This window comes from Coturnix japonica, chromosome 14 (genome assembly GCF_054131305.1).
Source record: "Coturnix japonica strain WE chromosome 14, WE-NBRP24, whole genome shotgun sequence".
In the NCBI taxonomy this organism is placed as follows: domain Eukaryota; kingdom Metazoa; phylum Chordata; class Aves; order Galliformes; family Phasianidae; genus Coturnix; species Coturnix japonica.
The window spans coordinates 3,059,178-3,080,066 of record NC_140676.1 but is presented as its reverse complement, the minus strand read 5'-3'; the positions used below and the strand labels follow the sequence as shown (position 1 = coordinate 3,080,066).

At 39.2% G+C, this 20,889-nt stretch overlaps 1 protein-coding gene across 44 annotated transcripts in view; it reads left to right on the top strand.

Annotated features, from left to right (window-relative positions):
- Positions 1-20,889, top strand: part of MEF2A (myocyte enhancer factor 2A) — an 87,635-nt gene that overhangs the window by 29,055 nt on the left and 37,691 nt on the right. For 41 of the 44 annotated variants that reach the window (XR_014934266.1, XR_014934267.1, XM_085515269.1 and 38 more), the window contains 2 exons: positions 11,026-11,224; positions 16,903-17,106. Coding sequence is in view for 42 of the 44 variants with exons in the window: in XM_085515269.1 (XP_085371395.1) it covers positions 11,171-11,224; positions 16,903-17,106 (258 nt within the window). In the remaining 2 variants the exon portion in view is untranslated. Of the gene's footprint in view, positions 1-2,499; positions 2,520-9,762; positions 9,965-11,025; positions 11,225-16,902; positions 17,107-20,889 lie in introns of those variants that run through there. The other 3 variants (XM_085515290.1, XM_085515275.1, XM_085515278.1) reach the window with 2 other exon arrangements.

The window sequence follows — 20,889 nt, the reverse complement described above, 5'->3', positions numbered from 1 at the left end:
AACAAAATATTCTGAAAGCCATGAGAAACCTTCGCAGGTACTGATTTAAGTGACTTGTTCAGATCGGTGAGAGCTTGAAGTTATGAGATAAGCTTGTTTTCTTTCATATCATCGGAAAGCAGGTGAAGGGTGATAGCACAGAGGATGTGTCCACATCTGCACCCATTGGAGCTGTGTGCTGCAGAAAGTGATGACGCTGCGTGCTGCTGAATTCTGATGAACACAAACACGGACTATAATCCGAGGTGTGTCTGCGCAGGGCTGAAAATCTCCTCGCTTCAGATGAAACCATGAGCAAAACCTTTGAGAATGAAGTCAGGCTCAGTGGTTTTTGGTTTTGTTTTTTGTTTTGTCCCTGTTGTAAAGGATTTATGAAGTGACTGGAAGAAAAGTAGAACTCCATCACCAGCACCATTTCTTAATTAAAATCCATTTTTTTCCCCAATTTCTTTTGTGCTGTCAGAGTATCTCTTAATTCGGCATATGGCTTCCCACATGTTTGCTGTAAATTGACTGTTTTTGTTGAGCAAAATGTGGCCTCATATGCAATGCGTGTGAAGAATCAGAGGAGAATAAGCTGAGCAATGTAAGGACGTGGAAGAATGGAAGTGGATAATCACAAGTCTTTTGCCGTGTGCTTTGTGGGCAGTCGGCTTTGTTGCTATGTATCTATATGTTGCAATGAGATTTAATAGCTAAGTGAAGGGTTTCAGAGTGCTTCAGGCGTGCTCAACAGTGCTCGGGTCTTAGAGGGTAAAATGTGTTTTTAATACAGACAAAGGCAGCAGTAATACCAGCGCACATTTTAGGCACAAGATGCTGCCCCTTTTAGGATCCGTCTTTGCTGATGCAAGTGAAATTGGAGACTGAGCGCTGGTATCTCTGCTGTTTGCCAGCGAGCTGTCAATATTTATTGCTTCAGCTGCTGCAAGGCTTCAAGTCAGCATGTACAAGTAAGAAGGTTTTAACGTCCCGAAAGCCACGAGAACTCAACTGTAACCTTTTTTTTTTTTTTTTTTTTTTTTTTTTTTTAAGAGTTAAAATGCCTTAGAGAAGAAAGGAGGTTAAGGGCGATACTTCTAAGCGGGTTCTTGAAATCCGTCTCAGCTGTGAAGTGTGTCAGTTGGCTGTGGTTCACCTTTTATATTTACATAACTCCATAAAGTCATATGTTAGTAGAAGATTTACTTAAAATGAATAAAACAAGATGCTATAAAATAATGAACCTAGTGTCTGATTCTGCTATATACAATTAACTTTCATTGATACGTTTGGAGTTATTCATGGAGATTAAATGCTCCATGATCACACCACAGAGAGCAAGTTCTTCCTGCGCTCCCAGTGATACTGCTAGAATAACTCATTGATGTATCTGGCTAAGTTTGTCACTTCATGTTCAGGAACTGAGCCCTGATTTTAACCACTCATTGCTCCCAGCCTGTCACAGTTCCCTGAACTTGCCCACTGCAGGCTGTGTGTAGCCATCTACCGGGGCTACAGGCAGTATTCATGTCTTATAATGGAACGTAACTGCTCTTACCAAAATAAGGTACAGCAATCAATGTGAACTGCAGCAGCTCCAACTAATACCATGTGGCTGAAGTCGTTCATGTCTTAACTTCTGCGTACTTGTTTTACAACTCATGTTCTGCATCGACTCTTAGGTAGTTTTTGTCAGAGATGAAGAAGAATGAAGGCAACATGGATGGAAGGGATCTGGCTGTGTATGTGAAATGGATGTTGTTTTTTCTCATTTTCCTAGCAGGTATAAATCATTGATGCAGTAATTTTGTGCTGAGGTGTGCACTTTGACCATCTAATAGTGCAAGAGGCTGAGGCTGCTGATGTAATCTGCCCTTCAGGAAAGTTTTAGAGCTGCTTGTGGGCATTTCTGCCGGTTCCTTTGATAGTGAGGATATATATATTTTCCTTTCTCAAAATAAGGTTAGTAAGCTATGCATGGTGGTTCTTTTTTTTCCATTTTAGATGCCTAATGATGGGTGTGGATGTCCAACTGCATTTGTGATCTGTGATCCCTGACCGATCCTGGTTACTGTCAGCTCTGGGCAGCCCTTACACCAAGCAGGACATGGCTGGTAGGGCAGGAAAAGCAGAGACGTCTCCTGAGCAGTTTCAGAAAACTTGCATTTGCATCAAATGCTTTTGTCATAGTTAAATGAATATACTTGTTTCAATTGAGTGCTTTTTAGCAAGGGCAGTCTGTGGCAATCTGAGCACATCTAGGCTTCAGCCTCAGGTTCCTGGCTGCTTGAAGTGCTAGTAAATAGGTTTCTCACCATACAGTAAGGTCCAGCTTTTGTGATATCTTGCCTTTCGTAATACTCCTTGCCCTTGTTCAAGGTTTCAGTGACGTAGTTCATCAGCTTTGTGTGTGGATAACAGAATCGATCCTCGGTTGGGGCCTCGATGGAATCTTTCTGTGTGTTCTGTTGAACTCCCACCAGATGGATCCCCTCCTTCAGACCCCCATAGTGGCTCCTTTATTTTGGCTATCAGAGGTGGGTAGTGCGTACAATGACTGCGGCACTACTTAGATACCATCCTGTTGTGCTTAAAATGTGCTTTTAAGGTTTGCGTTCTTTTGAAAACATTTGCGGGTAAGGTGTTCGTCAGTATTTGTGCACAGGAAGAAGCATTAAAATATGTGGGAAGTTTTGAAGGTTTCCAGTGCACTGTTTAGTGCTTTTAATGCAATTATTGGAACAAACTGGTCAGACTGTTCTCTCTTAATTTATAGTCACTGGGATTTTAAAGGATAAGCCAGCTGACTTCAGAGGCTGTTGAAGCATTGCATCCTGCTGCACACTACTTGCATATGGTTTTGCTTTAGAACAGTCATATTACTTAGGATTGAATGGCTGAAGTTTGTTATTCACTGTTAGAAAGAAAGGTGGATTAAAATCATTTTATTGATGCTCTTCCTTGCCCATATACCCGATGGTGGAGTTACTGTAATGTCATGATTTCCTCATTCCAGGTAAATCAGTGCTCTCTGTGTGCTGCTTTGTTGGCGCTGTTCAGGAAAAGTTGTTTCTGAGTTGGCTAATTTTAGAATTAGGTTTCTTTTCAGGAAACTGTTTCTATTTAGAGAACAGTTCTTATCTGAAGATTCCCTGCGCTATATTGAGTGCAGTTTAGGTAATGTTTGTGCAAGTGAGTCAAGGTGGCTGGGTTTGTGTTATATTATGATGTATGAATAGTCAGATTATTAGGTGTCAGCTGCCAGTAAAGGAAAAGATTGGATTCAACAGCAGAAAATATTTGGGGTAATACTCTTTTCTCAGTAGAAACTGAATTTACTGCAATGTGCTCAGGCATGGGGGCATGTATCTAAATGTAATTAACCATCCTTAACGGTCTGGCCACTGGCTGATTTGGATAGTCTTAGCTTGGTGTTATTTTAGGAACATAGGCATCCTGGTGGAGGGCGGCAACTTTGGGCTTGAACAAGAAAAAGAAATGAGCTGTGAAGTGCCTTAATCAATAAGATGCTTTTAGATCTTGAGGAATTTTATTCTAGGCTGCTTTTAAAAGTGGCTGCTGAAATTAGAGAGTTCTTAGGAATCAGGTGGCTTTTTGGCTGTGGGTGCCTAGCACCATCTTCCCAAGTTCATTAAGGCTTTGATTTCATCTTCTGCAATAGATCACTCCTGAGAGATACTTGAGGGGATTAATCTCACTTGTATGTTATTTTATTATTTGCTATCTGTCTGTCTCAATTAGATTCTAAAACATTTAGATTACAAGGGTGCTCTTCATGCATGTTTGAAAAGGACCTGCACTGCATGCTCTCAAATACCTCCCTTGTTGTTCCCCCACCCTCTACCAAAATGGTGCTTTATTACAAAGTATAAAATAGCTGTTTGCTTAAAAAGGTGCAAGGAAGACTTCACTGCGATTTGCTTTGAATTTCTGCTATGTGCTAACTGTTTTTCTTACGTAGAAGTTGAAGCTGGTGGTGTATCTGAATTTTAGAAGAAGAGACTGAGCTTTGAACAAACGCAGCTGAATCTTACCACTAGTCTTACCACGAACCTTTGTGAGAAATGTGTAGGCGACTTTAGGGTTGCAGAATGTCTCAGCGAGGCATGCAGGCTGTTTTCAGCATTATGTTGTCTTGTCTCTGGTTTATAATTGTTGCACTTCAACAATATGACTGCATGCTGTTATTTAATCAGACATTGAATAAATTATCAAGAAAGCGTTCTGGGTAATTATTCAGTGGTTTAAAGCTTCCTGCAGATTCTTTCTTATGTGAGCTTTTCTACTTTTCCCCATTTTTCCTGTTCTGTTCCCTTTAAAAGGGATCCTGAATCGTGTGGAGCCCTGGAAGGCTGGAAATGTGCATTCAGTAGGAAACTGAGTGTGCTCGGGAGAGTGGTTGTGGGGCCACCCATCACTGCTGGAGCAGTGAGAGCCAGACAAGAAGGTGGGAGCCTGATGCTCCTGCAGGGCCTGAGGAGAAACTAAGACAGGGTCGGGAAGGAGCACGTAGTTGAGAATGAGCTGAAACACAGGGAAAAGTTTCCTAAATGTGAGTGTGTGTCGCTCTGCCTTACAAAAGCCTCTGTTGACTGAAGTCTGACTTGGAAGTCACGACCTGCTGTCCAAGGCACGGAGCTCAGGGAGGAATCTTGTTTATAATCCTTCTACGTTTCCATTCTCTCATATACTCGCTTTTGTCTCTTGCTAAAAACTTCATAAAATCTGACATTGGTGGAGTGTGAAGTCTGCTTGAGGAAGCTATATAAGGAGAAGGTGTAAGCAGAGCCTTGTGAAACTATGGCTGCCTTTGTATCCTGTTACATTCCTGCAGTCAGCTGTAGATGTTTCTGATTGCAGTGATGTTTGGTCGATAACAAGTGTTCAAGTGGCTGTTATGCGGCTGTTTGTGGCCTGAGCTCAGCAGTTTGTGCTCTGTAGGCAGTGGGCACTCTTCCTCTTGTGAAAAGGAAAAGTGAATTATTAGAAGTTTAGTCACTGATGAGCAATCAGAACTGTGCTGAGCTTTACAGGTCTTGTTGCAAATCACATCAGTATGGTTTCTAAGTGAGTTAATAAGTTTTAAATAAATTTAGCTTGTAACTTACCATCTAGGTTAGTTTCCAGTAGAAAAAAAGCTAAAACATATGGGCAATCAAATGCCTTTTATATACACGCAAACTAAGGAAAAATCTACTGTGGTTTTCTTACCTTTGGGAGCGGAGCAATGCTAGTTGTGCACCAACCAGTTTTAATATACCAACTATGGACACTTCTTCTCTAATGGGGAATTGTTTATTTGGCATCTGCAGAAGAAAACTGAAATACACCTTTTACAGTTTAATTTAGTTTGAAAGAGCATTTCAAGGTCAGCATTTATGGAGTGATGAAAATAGTGAGTGACCGCGTACATGAAAAAATGGGCTTTGTAGCTTGTCTAGAATTTCACAGAAATCTGACTCATTCAAGGTAAGGCTTCAGAACAGAATTAAGTGGTTGTAACTGTGAAACCATCTTCTGTCCACCTGCTTCAGTCACTGCCCAGAGTCCTGTTTGATTTCCATTGTGGTTAATGTAGGTGTGACAGATGGGAGAGGGGTGCTGCTGAGAACTTAGAGATAGTGAGATGTGATACCTTTACCAAATGCAAGTCTTGGTTGGTTTTTGGTGTTCTTTTTTGTTTTGTTTTCAATGTTTTTCAAAGATTATTTATATTCTTCTCATCTATGAAATTAAGTTGAAACGGAGAAAGTAACGAGCCAAGATAGAAGTAATTAAAGTCTGAGTGTCACTGAGATAACTGGTGGAACATGAAGACTTTCAGACATAGAATTCCCGGTGTTAACTTTGTTGTTCCTTTCTATAAAGTCATGATCTCAGTGGGATGTAACATTATTAGTGTTTTCTAAGAATGCACCAATAAACCTGAAGAAAATTCCTTGGGAAAGTGTTCTACTAACCAGAAGAAAACTCTGTGCAAGTGCACAAATGCAGTCATTGGAAACTGCCTGTTTTGTTCTCTTATTGTAAGGTGATGAAAAAGCCTTTGATTGTCCATGGTGTGATCGGGTGCTCCTGAAAGTGCTTCTTAAGGCCATAATGACTGAATCATTAGGATAGCTTTAAGGAAATGGGAATGAGAAGGTAGAATTGAATGTCATAAAGGCATTAGTCAATACATAGTCAAGATGTGTGTTTCTACAGGTTGCGTGGTAATGGCTGTTCTGCTTCTGGAGAGTGTAAATGTTCAGAATAGAATACTGCATGTTTTCAGTAGGCCAAGAAAGCTTCTAACAGTGTACCAGTGTGAACAACGTTTGGGCACTGAGTTTAGTGGGAACGAGAATCCATCGAACTGTGATAAACTGGTAGCAGCAGAACTCCTGGCTTTCCCTGGTCCAGGACACTGCTTGGAACTGGTGCTGATGCTTCCTGAAATCTGTTTGGTCATCCAGCAAAGGAAAATCTCTCCTTAAAACCATGTGCTCTAGGGGTAGTAAAACTTGTTTAGAAAGCAGTTGTCCGAATCCCAGTTCATTTGTATTGCAGATCAGAATTAAGTAGTTCTGTTCAAAGGAAGACATGGTTATTCAGCTTCGTTTTAGGCAGGACATGCTGCTGTTAAAAAAGAAGTGGCAGAAAAGTCCATGTTGAGAGGCAGTGATTGAAATTCAGGAGTTGCAGTTCTTCAGTAAGACTGTTTTTTTTAATATAGTACTCTGAGATATTTTCTAATAAGTCTTGCAAAGTTGATTTGAAAAGCTATGTAACACACAAATGAGAAGGTCAAAAGCAGTTAATGTTTTAATTACTGAGTTTAAGGACCATGTCCCCTCTCAGGAGATGGTTTAAATGTTCTAATGAGAAACACGTTGATACGGAAGTGTGTGGTGTTCTCTGCAGCTGAAAGAAACAAGTGCTTCATCATACATAAAGAGTATCAATAAAGAATTGTCTATGGCTTCCTGTTTTTTATGTTGTCCCACTTGAAAAAACGTTGTTTTGGCTAAGGCTTGGTTTATTGTTCTCTAACAATACTTGTGTATCACTTGCTAGCTGAGGACCTTGGAGCTGTGAGACTGGTCTATAAGGCTGGGTTGGATCTAGAATGACTAAAACAAGAGGATGGAAAACACATGTATTTCCTAATATTGCTGCACAGCAAGAAGCGAGAAATCAGTGACAACTTGCAGCCTTGTTTTCAAGGGGCAGGCCATGCTATTGTTCTGCACTTAACTGTCCATTACGTACAGCAGCAAATGATGACAGGGCTGTAGAACTGTGATTATAGAAAATAGTTTGTTTTTTTAAAAAAACTTCTGCAAAAACAAACAAACAGAGAATTGAAGCTTTGTTTCTGTTAAATGCAAACCTATAAGTATTGGAATACTTGTGCTTGAAATGTTAATTCTAAAATCTAATTTCAAAGTGGCACGGTGGATTTTGGAGCAGGGCTGGCAGAGTGTCCAAAGCCCTGTGGTGACAGCCCATGGCTCTCAGTGTGCTTCAGTGCAGATCAAATCAGGGTAAATGTATTTTGATGAATTAGTTCAAAATATATAGAGAAAAAAAAATAATAAAAAAATTGAGTTGTATTTTACATAGACTCACGTTTCCTTTGAAGGTGTGACAGTGGAATAGAGTCTGAGAATGATGTTTGACCCGGCTCCATACAGCCTGTCACCCTTCTGATGGAGTTCTTTGGCTCCTGGTTTTCTCTGGCTGTTTCCCCTTGGAGCTGTGGGTGGGGGAGGAGAACATTTCCATGTCTGTAGGCAGTACAGAAGAATGAGATGCTCTGTGTTATCTGCTCTGCTAATGTATAACAGTCAGGAGCTGCTGATGGGCCCCATCTTTGTGGTCATACACTTGTGAGTGTATTCTGGTTGTGTCCTTACTGAGCATGCACAGTGTTAGAATTATGAGCTGATGGGCTGCTCAGCCTTGAATTGGTTGTGCAGTCTGTGCCTATCTGATTGCGCTTGGAGGTAGAACAGCCAGATGGACAGAAATATCCACAGCACTGGCCCATCTAAGACTATAGAAGGACTTTGATTTGGCCAGCATTACTCTTGCCTATTTGGTAACCCCCGAGCAAGGCTCAGCGATGTAAAATGGATCTGTACAAGTCACAGTGTGGTGAAGGTCTTTGAGAGTTACCATGAAGACGGTCTGACTTCATGTCATCCGTTCCTTCACGTTTATTGCAGTACATGAGCTGATGTGGCTGTCAGTTGTAACCTGTAACCATGATGGGGAAAATGGAAGTTCCAAGAAAACAAAGAGAAGCAGAGGGAAATAAAAGGAAAATAAATGGAAGGATTATAATTCTGACACAGTTTTTCCTAACCTGTTCTGCCAGAAAGCTTCAAGACCTTGTAGAGTTCTGCACAGATGTAATTTGTTTCCACTGAACCCTTGAAAGAATCTTTGTAAGTAGGTCAGATACAGTTTCCTTGCTTTAAAGTTGTATCTCTTCCGCTATTTATGAAACTGTAAGCAATCTTGAGAATAAATGAACTGATCTGAGCTGCTGGAAATATGCAGCCACGAAGGTAGATTTCTGCATCTGGTTCTGATGTCTTTCATTATTTAATGGGATGTTTCCATGTGTGTGGAAAAAGAATCAATCCAGAGGATGGACTGAGGAAAGAGGCAATCCAGAGAATTTGAATAAATATTACTTTTATGTAATAACAGAGGCCTGTACTTAGACAGCTGCCAACCGCGTTTTTTTGTTACTGTGAGCTGGCATTGTTTTCTGCTTGGACCTGATTGTGAGGCACATGGGGTTTTTTTTCCCCCTTACTCTTTTGTTTAATAGGTATGTGACATTTTAACTTTATGTGGGCAAAAGTGTGTTGATGATCTGAATGAAGATGCTTTGTAACTTAAGGTGTGTTTGCAGTAGAGCCTTGACTTGGCAAAGTAAGAAGTGCTAGGTGTGTTTTTGATGCTCAGCAGGGACAGACTGGTGTCAGTTCGGCTGCTAACCAAAGGGAAAACAAAACTGCAGCAGTGTACATTTATGGGAAATGGTTGCAAATGTTTGTAGATCTCTTACCTTGTATAAGGTGCGCACTGCTGGTCCTTGTGTTTCAGGAAGAGCAGAGAGAAAATGGGATGGGATGGGACAGGAGTCCAGCTTTTGTGGAAGAAGAGATTGATTGGGGGTGGTATTGTTTAGTTTTGAGCCACGGTACCTGAAGGAAGATACAAAGTGTGGAAATCAGGACTGACGTGATGGATGAAGACAGTGTTTGGCTGCCTTGTATCATTCAGTCTGTGGATATCATCTCTCAGGTTCTGGCTGTGTTGTGGCTGCTTTTACAGAGCAGACCAGGAGTCTGCTAATTCTGTACGTACTCAGACAGCGATTTCAGTCATGTATGGTGGATTAAAAGATGAAGCCATACAAAACTTAAGTAGCTGTTCTTAGAGAGACCCTTTTATTAGCTACGTTCAAGGAATGCAACCGGCCTTTTGCAGAACTAATTTTAATGTAATCAGACATGGGGTGGATCTTTTTTAAGAGAATGAGGCAGCTGACTTAAGTCTGCGTGTTTTATGAATTCAAGCCTAATAGTCTGGTGGATATTCTTGGTGTGTTTTCAATGAGAAAGTAGAAATTTGTGTGCCAGCTGTTGTTTTCCATATCAGATACTTGCTCTGCACTCGGCTGTGTGGACATTTCCTGCTCTGGCCTTGACTTGCTATTAATATTCATTTAGAAACTCCTTGGAAGAATGACTTTTTTTTTTCCATGAGGAAAATACGAGGGATGCAACAGTGCATGTGTGTCAAGTGTTGTGAAGTAACAATAACATCGAGCTCATTTCCTTTTGACCAGTGGACATCACACAGTGTTAGTGTGCATTCACTCTTCAGTTCCATTGAGCAGTATTTCGAAGTACTGCTGGACACTTCATGTTTTACCCAAACAATCCCTTGTTGCTATCAGGTAAATATAAGATGACATTCCTTCATTTCATGATGTTCCTCCGCCTCTTTTATTTTTTTTTTTTCCTTTTCTGTTTTTTCACCCCGAGCTGCATCAGAATGGCATGGCTGCTTCCTCGGTGTAAATGGGATGTGTTGTGAAGTGCAGCCTGTGACTAATCGCCTCTTGCTGTCGCTGCCTATTAGCTGTCTGACGGTGATGTGGTTGCACCACTTTCTATCCATGGCCTCAAGGATCTGGCATCGTGACACCCGTATTAAAATATGCAACACTTGATTTCTGGAGATGTTTTGGGTTGGAAAATCAGAGAGGTTATGAACTGATGTTGTGGCTGTTTTTACCTTTTTGTTTCAATGACTGTTAGGTGGTAATTGAGTGGGACGTACCTAATTAATCTCTGAGGATGCATTTGAGTGTACAGTTGATGTTCTAGGGGCTCTTTATTTTTAGTTTTTCTCCCATTTTGTTGAGTTGATGTTAGTTTGAGCACTCTGGGTGTATGACTTAGAAGGTTGGTTGTTGCTTTGCTTCATTGCTGTGATTGTTCTTAATGTGAAAATGCACGTGAAGTTTGTTAAAAGCCAGCGCTGAGCACATTGATTTGATGAATTATTACCACATGAAAATATCATGAAGGCACTTCGGGTTTTCAAGTTCTCATGCACCGTAATCTTCCTTAACAGTTTACCAGACTCAAATAAGTGCTGGACTGGTGATTGATTTAATGGCAAGTGTGAAACTTGCAGGCTGCTGTGGGGAGTGTAGTTGTGTGAACTTCGTAATTATCTGTTGGCATCTTGGTGGCTGTGGAGCAGTTCTGTTAAGATACATTTTCTGTGATTTCCATCATGTTTAATTAAAGACGTTCCCAGTTCTGTTGTATCTCACACCCCAACCTCAACCCTAAATGCTGTTCTATGAAATGTGATTTAGTTTAGGAAGAATTTGCTATTGTCATTGCTTTGTTTCACAATTGGGGTGATAATTATACAAGACAAATCAGAAATATAAAACTGATGAGGAAGCATCATTAATTTTTTCCGCTTTTTTTTTTTTTTTAGGGGTTTATAAGAAGATATAGGAACCATTTCTCAAGCTGAAGACAAAGTAAAAGCAAACTGTATCATGTGTTAAAATACCGAAGGGTGAAATTTCTTGGATTAGTATATTTCTGGATTGCAAAGGAAAGGAAAGAAGAGACTGAAAATGGGGAGGAAGAAAATACAAATCACGAGAATAATGGACGAACGGAACAGACAGGTGAGAAATGAGAAATGTGTGTGAACATGGCCATCAATAATCCTAAAAACGAAAGGAGAATGAAGTACATTTGTTGTCTTCGTTCACCCTTCTAGAGCTGCGCGGTGTCTTCCTGTGTCTATTGGTGACATTACCAAAAACAGAAAAGAAATATCTTAATTTTTTTTAATCACATTTTTAGAGGATTTTATTGCTGCAAGTTCCGACAGTGGCTCCTTTAAATCATATTCATGGTGTAGCTGCTATTCCTGTACAGTGGAAGTATTTATGATGCAGCTCTGCATCAGAATGACTTCTGATCTTCAGGAATAGTTGTTGTGAGTCTGACTGAAGATCCAGCTAATCCAATACCTTTTATCCAGCAATGGTCTGAAACAAATAACCAGTGTTGTGTAGGATAGAGATTCACATGTTACGCTGCTCTGTAATCCTCTTCCAGGTTCTAACTATTCTTAGCTCAGTGATTTCCTGAGCTGGATGTGGTTTCCGTATATTTAGTAACCATTAATGGATTTCCACCCCCCTGTCCCAGTGGACTTGTTCAGTCATCCTTTGAGCCCTTATAAAGTTGCAGCATTTACAACATTTTTTTGGCTCAGACTGTCTGTAGGTTTGTTGTACGTTGTTTCAAGAAAGCCCTTTTCATTTATGTTTAGTTATGCTTCTGCTCATTTTTTAGCTCCTCTATGAAAGAGGCACTAGTCAGTCCCTGTCTGGTCTGCTGCTAACTTGTTCTGTGGAACTTTGTCATGTTTTCTTATTTTCTCCTTAAATAGCTGTTTTCAGTCTTAAGCTTACTTAGTTGTCTTTATGTGGGACTTCTTCCATACCTGTGATTGTACTCACTGCTTGTTTCTAAACCTTCTTGAGTGCTGTGTTCTTTCTGATGGCAAAGGGACCCAGAATTGCACTCAGTGTTCAAGATGCATGCAAAATATGGATGTATAGCAATGTTGGTTTTTTTTTATTCCCTTCCTACATTTGGCTTTTCTTTTTATTCCTGCTGTTGATCACCAGCTTGATGTTATTTATCTTTTCAGAAAAATAATGATTGATGTTGGGGTTGTGATAGAATTCCAAGACTGTATTGCTGCTGATGTGCCAGCTCAAAGCCAATTGTTTTGTATGCAAAATCAGGGTTGTTTTTCTCCCTGTATCACTTTAAAGCAGTGTAAACTCTGAGAAGGCTATATATAGCAGGAAAGTATTATTGGAGTTTGGGAGAAAGCCAAGTATTGTGTTTGAACAGCTTTAATCACACAGTGACTGTGTGTTTGATGTAGATAAATGTCTTAAGTACACATAGTAAAAGCAGAGGAATTGTAATTTCTTTCAGATCTTGCTCTGGAACTTCAGACAAGTTGAGGAGGTAGAAATTGGTTATTCTCCTCACCTTGTTATCCCCCATTAACTTACTTGGAGAGCAAGTTATAAACTTGCTGTTTTTGTCATGTTTGAAGTTAGAAATATCCTTTTCTATATATCCATATCACTGTTCAGATCATTACTCCTTTTTCTTTTTTGCATGGAAAGGAAGGGAAATGGTGCCTTTGTTTTAAATTTTAGCTGCTCTGTGTGGACTGAAGCAAAATATGGGGATTAAACTCTTTAACTTTCCTTATGGATGTTTTCTAGCAAGCACATTTTTTGGCTTCACAGTGATTAGGAAGAGCTTTTAGGCCCTAACTTAACATTGGAGTTAGGTTTGCCATTTCCTTTTCCTGTGGAAACAGATTTAAGCGATATAAAATAGCTTTTGTCAGTGGAGCTGTGTTTTGTAGAGATGTTGAAGGTGTTCTTTAATCCCACGGGCAATCAGTGTTTTTCGGCAGCAATAATATGCTGCTTTGAGGTAGTGGGGTGCCCTGATGCCCAGGATATCTATTAGATATGAATTTACTTTGAAGAATTCTTTTTCATTGAGCTAGATAAGGAGTGTAGTTAGGGCTTATTTTGCTAACCACAGAGCACAGTTCATTTGTATTCTGCAAATCTTTTGGTGGTACGAGTAGCTGATTAGTGGGTCACTGGTGAATATGTGAGTGATGTCCTGTCTTTCTGGTTAGTGCTTTTTCTTTGGAAATACAAATAGAAATGTGATAGAACTGTGCTTGTAGTGGGTCTGTATAACTTGTGGGAATAAAACCTCTTGTTTTATCAGAAGCATCTTATTTCTAATGAGATTGTGTGTGAGCTCAAAACAATTTTATATAGACCATTACTCTGGGGGATTACAATTGTCTTGAGACTGTCATTGTGTTATTAATTAAGCAGTCTTATCTGCTTGAATGAGCTGTTGGGCATTTATGTTCATTAAGATGAAGAGAATAAAGTACAGTAAATTAGATACCAGAGGAGTTCAGTCTTGCTGACTTTATTCTCTTCCTCCTCTGCCCTTCTTTGTGAAGTGATATTAGAGTAGTATTGCTGTTGGCCTGCAATGAAGATGCATCATTTTTGTTTCTTGTGTAGTCTTAAAAAACTGCTGTTTTGTAATATATGTGGATAGCAAAATTTCCACCTATTCTGGGAGAAATGCAACCCATTAAAATTTACTTGTGTACTTGGTCAGCTTGTTGAAATGATGACTGAAAACAGAATACAAGCACTAAGATGAAGCCTGTTGGACTTCTGGCTTCTTGTCTCGCTGATGCATTGTAATTGTCAACAATAAGTAGATAAGGAAGATCTACTTGCTGTAGTTGAACATTGGGTGAGTTGAGCACTAACATTAAATTGTTTCAGAGGGAGTGTTGTGTCTAGGGCTTCTATCCAAACACACTTTAAAAACACTGAATAAAAATGTTACAAGTGTCTGAATACAGATTGTTCAGGTCTTGCATTGGGGCTCTGTGTGTGGTTGGAGGTCTTTAAAATGTTTCTTGGAAGCATGGAATAGGAACGTAGGTGGAACTAGGGTTGTAATTTATCTGACTGCATCTGTGGAAAGAAATGGTCTGCTCTTCTTCCATGCAGCTATGGAGGTGTTTAAAGGATCTTATTTGCTCTTACTGTCTTGAATCGTTCAGTCATTGAGCTAATTTGACTAGCAGTGGTTGAGCTGAAATAACAGAAGGCTGCTTTGTCATAATTTGCATTGGTTTTAAGAAGTAGAAAGAACTGGATCATTGCCTGACATTAACTTTGAGATTGTGAACTAGCTTCTTCAGAATGAGGTCAAGACTAGATCAACAGAATCCCTGGGAGGTTTTTTACCCCCTGATTTTAATGCTTCAGTAGTGCAGCTCTTAAGGTAATGACTCGCCCTTCCCCCAAACCAAGAAGTCCCAAGTTTTGTTACAGATTTTAACTCTTTGTACAGCATGTGCCAGTTATGCTTTCTGGGCTTTGTGAATTGGCATCTATTTTCTTGCATATGATAAGAACATTTCATTGGGATTTTTTATTTTTTGTAAATATGCACCATGGAAATGTGAATTAAAAGCAGAAACAACCAACCCTTCTGTGTTGAAGAGCAGTATCTTTGTAGTACGATATTTGTATTAGAAGGAAGCTGAAAGTAAGGCATATTTTAAAGTAATATTTTACTACCTATTTGATTTCAGTTGGATGCAAGACACAGGAAACCTTAAGTGAGAATTGTTTTTGCTGTCCTCAGTGTAAATTGAAACAACAGAGAAGACTTCTTAACGTAAAAAATAACATTGAAATCTGTGGTCTTAAATGGGTATAAACAAATGATTCTTTTGTCTTTGTTAGTGTGTGCCCGTAGTAGTTCACAGTACTGCCTTGGCAACAATCAGCAATTTCTCATGTTAGCATGGATTATTTTTAGCTCAGCCTCATCCTTGCACTGGGAATGTCTTTGTCCTGGATACAGTATGTTCTGCGTGCATTTTCATTGCATGTGTAACCACGTCTGCCTTTAGATGGTTAAAAGAATATACAACATCCAAATCACATGCTTTCAAACAGGAAACTTCCCTGTCCCCTTGGAGAATTGTGCTCATTTTAGAAACAGGGAAGTTTAAAGCTGATAGGCAATTTGTTCAGAATTATGCAGTACTGCTGGATGAGAACAGAAAGTGGATACCACAGAGTACTGACAGCAGTTACTGGAGAAGGAGCAGCAGATAGGAGGAAAGCAGTATGAAGTCACGCTTGCATGCAAGCATCAGTTGTGACTATTGAACTCAATGCACTCACGCTCTATATCCACTGTTGGAGTGCACTAATACAAATATAATTAATCCGTGTTTCCATTGGTGCTTACATTTGTTACCTGTGCTCCTAGAGCGCTACATGATAACAGTTTGCATTTAAAGCTGTGGGCAGTATATGCTGAAACATGTTTTTTGTTGAGCCTGGATGGTGTTTAATAGCTGGAGAGGAATCACAAATCCACAGTGCCTTTGCCTGCATTTGTGGGGAAATGTACAATTCTGAATACTGCTTTAATAATAGTTACTGTTAGCAAGGTGTATATGTATGTTGTTAATGTATGTCTGCACCTCTTTGTCAGACTTCTTATGTGGTAAGAAGGGTGTTACGCATTTTTTATTGCAGGCAGTAATGAAGTAATATGTGTAAGATATTCATTTATAGAAAAAAAAACCAAAAAACAAATGCCTTCAGGTGTGAACATGCAGAATTTTCCCATCTATCTTCCAAATATGTCCTGTGCTATGGAAACCCATGCTACAGGTTTCTTTGTTTCTTTAATTCCTGTTGTGCAAATAGGTCACTCACATGCAACAGAGACATATGCTTTGAGGGGGCATGAATAGATGGAGGTGTTCCATTGAACTGAAAGGCTTGAAAGCTCTGGAAGTCCTACCTTTATTCAAAAGATCTCAGAATATTGGTATTATATCAAGTGCCTTTTGGAGGTACTTAAATAGACAGCACTGAATGTCCTTTAAAGAAAATTGTTCTTAGCATTAGATTTGATACTTGATTTGACTTGATATCAAATACACTGATGCTCCTGCATCCTTAACCACCGAAATCCTATGAAAGGATGTGCTTTTAAGTCCTTTATTTTTATAACTGATGGTGATTTTTGTAAGGATTTCTCTCTGCCTTTTCCCATTTGGCCAATACTCTTTTGTGATAGTCTTTGTGATAGTAATAGGTTTACTTTCCCACAAGCAACATTTTTAAGAGGACAGAATGGTTGTTTCATGATGTTCCCAAGTGGCAGAAATCAGCTTAGAAATGTAAGGGAATCTGATAATGTGGTATAATACTAGCCAAGTAAGCGTATTTCTTAGCTTCCTTTCTTACCATACTATATACTAACAGTGTTACTCCACTGTTAATGCAGGTTTGCTCATTTGTTAAAACTGAGACTGTGAGTAGCAAAACTGGGGCAGGCTAATAACATCAAAGAAGGAAGGACTTTAATGCCTGGAAAGCTGACATTGGTTGTACAGAAGGAAACACGGTTGGGGATTGCTACAGACTTTAACTCTTCTTGGTATATACTGGAGGAAGGCCTGGGTGGGAAATACTGTTTAGCTTAGTTAAATATAGAGTACTGACCCTGAAAGTGACACTCAAATATGATAGGCAGTTCTTAAGCTTCAACACGTGTTCAGTTATGCTGCTTGTTAGCAAAAATGAATAGCGTAGGTATATTTCTTCAATGCTTGATTGTGGTCCTTCGCAACATTTTTATTTGGAAAAAAGTAATATATATGTATCTTTTTCTCTAGGTCACCTTTACGAAGAGGAAGTTTGGATTAATGAAGAAGGCGTATGAGTTGAGTGTACTCTGTGACTGTGAAATAGCGCTCATCATTTTTAACAGCTCTAACAAACTCTTTCAGTATGCCAGCACTGATATGGACAAAGTTCTACTTAAATACACAGAATACAACGAGCCCCATGAAAGCAGAACCAACTCAGATATCGTTGAGGTAACAATCTGAATAGATGAGCTGTGTTCTTATCTCATGAATTGGATTATAATTATTGGAGCAATATATAGTATTTTAAGATAGTTTAACTAAATGTATTTATTAACTTTATCATAAAGCATCAACTGCTGTTTTCAGTCTGTTTTTTGTAAGAGAAAAAGTCATTTTTACATTCATGTTGCCTTCCCATCTGCCCTTCACCCCCTGCAAATTATTATGGTGACTTGTTTGCTTTAAAGCACGTTTATAATGGAAATAGAAGTGTGGAAGATCTTTTTTTATGTGTGTGTGGATTTTTAGGGAGAAGGAGTGGGGGGACGATGATGTGGTGGATGATTCTAGGCTTTGTAGGGGGGAAAAAAAACACAACAAATTGAGTGGAGAATATATCTAGAGAATAGAGCTCAGCTTAAACTCAATTACAACTTGGCCATTTTCTCTTCACTTTACCAGTCCAGTGCTGCACACAAATCCATCAAGGACTTTGCTCCTTCTTCTTCTTGAGCCAAAAGAATGAAGTTAATCATTAATCTATAGAGGAAATAGACTTCATTAATTTGGTTGTCTAGTTACTTTATATGCCAGTTAAAATATAGTAAAATGCGCACAGTTTTTGCTGTCATAAAATAGCATGAATGTATCATAGCTTCTATTTTTATTGTGCTTATACTTTAAATATAGACTCAGGTTAGGTTTTTTCAGTATATGGTTTCTAAACCAGGTACTATAGAAATCAGGGATTCTTTTTGTAGTTTGAATCTTTCTTAACTATAGCTGAGTTTCAGAGGAGTCGTGTCTGCAGTAGTCTTATAAATGAACCGAAGCAGGTGTCTGACATTTAAATTCCAGAGCTGTCTTCCAAACAAATGCCTTGCCTGTAAGGAGTGGTTTGGGAATAATGGTTAGTCTTGTTTAGCTGAAGAACTGTATAGTCAGGGGATTACAAGTACAGGGAGGATAACATCTGCTCTTTTAAGAAAGTTTTCAAACAAAAATCAGTTTGAGAAAAATGAGAAATGAACAAATGCCTTATTTCTTTCTGAGAAGATTATTTGCTAATTTGTTAGCTGCCTTTTGTGATCAGGAAGGTACCTCCCCAACATCTGTCCTCAGCTTTGAATACAACTGAGAGGGATAACACAAGCTGTGAAGAGCTGCAGGAATGTTACTTCTTTGGTTAATATGAGTAAGGGTTAAGCAGTGAAGAGGAAGATAAAAACAAGATGAGCCTGTGACAGACATAGATTTGAGATAGAGGTGTAGGCAGCCTGATGTTTGTTTTGCAGGCCTCGCTGCATTATGGCTCATGGGAGCAATTCTTCACATCTTCAGTGAGAACCTCTTTGAAACCCATTTCAGTGCCGGGCTACTTGTGTACACATGTATTTTTTTTCCAAACTGATGTCAAACATTTGACCCCTGGCAGCTGCATAGAAAAGTGCAATCAGTATTCAAGTGCATATATCGTTTCTATTCTGGGGAGTATGCAACAGCTCATCTACAGCTTCTTCAGTGTTGCTTCTGTAGGTTTATTGTATTATGCTACTGTGATATTTGAGATATTACCGTGGTTGAAGAACAAGAGTATGAATTAAAATGCCTCTCTCAGAAATGCATCTGTTCACTCTCTGGTCTTGTCCTAGAAAAGAAAGAATAGAAATAAATACGAAGTTCTTCAGTCTAAGACAGGAGTCAAGTCACAGCTTCAGATTCTTAGAAATGTTCTGAAAGGTGATTTAAAGGGGCTTCTTTCTGTTGTGCCTACTCAGAAATAACATTTATAGCGCATATATAGCATAGGACAACTTATTGAACTGATTAAGAATAAATGATTATAGCTGATGTATGTCTGGTTAACAATTAGTAATTCCTTTGTGTCCTAGAATATGATAGTTTATTGTGCTGTAACCTCACCGCAAAACTAGTCTTGACCCAGCGTGCTCCTGATGGGCATGGCAGGAGTTTGGTTGTTATGGTAGAGAAGGAACTTACTTTGATGCAGGCCAGTTGATTCTTTTTAAGCAGTGTGTAGATGGCAGTATTGTGAGTGATTAAACAAAATCGATGAGGCATCTTCCCCTTGTAGTTGCCTCCTGTTCAGTGTTGGCATAGGAATTGCTTTGATATGCCCAGAGCTTGGTATCTTCTTGCTGCTGGAACGTCTGTGTGAAAACATAGTAGGAGGGAGAGCACTGATGTCTTAAATGAACACTAGATTTTTTTTTGTGTGTGTTCTCTGCACCCTTTTGTTTTTTGTTATATGTGTTACTGCAGATACAAGTGCTCTGTTGTTATCATGTACCAGTCCTGTTGGTCCTCCTGTGGTTTTTGCCATGACCTTTTTTCCTTTGATGACTTGATAAGGGTGTGAGGAATATTTTTTTTTCAGCCATCGTGTCAGAATTATAGACATTTGAGTAGCTGGAATTGGAAGTCTCTGTTTTATTTTGTCAGGTCTTCTATCAACAGTTTACCTGTGAATGGACCATTACTTGCCATTCGGTGCTTCTGAAATGAAGGGAAATAATGTTGGAACAGATACCCTTCAAAGCTGATTAATGTCTAGTTTGTAGGACATCTAAAGGAAAACAGAGAAATGAACAAGTAGTTCAACTCATCCTAATTAGTAGGAGATGTTAATAATTATTGGTCTTGATCCTTGTGCGTCTCTTCCTACCCAAGACACTCTATGATTACTGCAGATTGTTTAGAGCATGGGTATCCAAGTTTTTTGCTTGCCTGGGCTGCACTGAGTGAAGAGGAATTGTCTTGGGCTGCATATAAGATCTATAATTAGTATATACAAGTTAAAAACAACAACTTCTACTTTTCATAGTTTTAATAAAACATAAAAAAGAGGGCAACAGAAACATGAAACTACTGGGTTGGATGTGTATGGTGGGTAATGCTTCCAGGTTGTGTCCTTTTGTCCCTCAAGAGGGCCTCATAAAGCAGTGTGTCTTCTCTCTTTTCCAGTCTAGTAGTCAAGGTTGAAGACAGGCTCTTCTTGCTTTATCAGCTTGACTTCTGTCTTTTTGTCTCCTTGGCATTTTGTTCCTTGAGTGATGCAGCAAATCAGGTTTTATTTAACGTAAACTGGGCTGTGTTGGCTATGTGTGTTCTGTTGTATCTACTCATCAAACTGACATACATGATTTTTAGAAGTCTGTTTAAAAATGACCTGTTTTCCCGTTTGCTATCTGTGCCCATGAGAAATTTGGATGGTGTCAGTGATCCTCTTCACTGTATAGCTGAGTGCTGTTATAGGGTGAAGTGCAGTATAAGGTTTAGGCTGTATAGCAGGTATTGACAGCAGTCCTTGAAATATGCAATAATTTGATTAAAAAAATAAAAATAGTAAGTATTAAAAGCAGTCTGTTCTAAGCTACATCGTATCATTACTGTAAACATACAGTTTCTTGTGAAAAGACTGCTGTATTGGAATAGTTGTGGGTTTGGTGTAACTTAGAGCAAAGCTCTGAATGTTTCATTAAATATCTCAGCATGGGAAATGCTGACTCAGGTAGAAAGTAATGTTTACCGTGACTTGGTGTGATAGTGGTTGTGTCATATTTCCAATAGAAGCAAGGCAGAAAGCAGGTTCAGTGTAACTGCTGCTACTTAGAATAGTGTAAATATGCCACTTCAGTCTTACAGAAGCTGTATTCAGTGCATTGTGTTGCATTACAATACTAAACTGGAATTCCTGTTTCTCTGCCTCTTCACAAAATGCTAATGATGAGCTATTGTAGGAGCAATACATGTTCTCTAGTCATAGACATG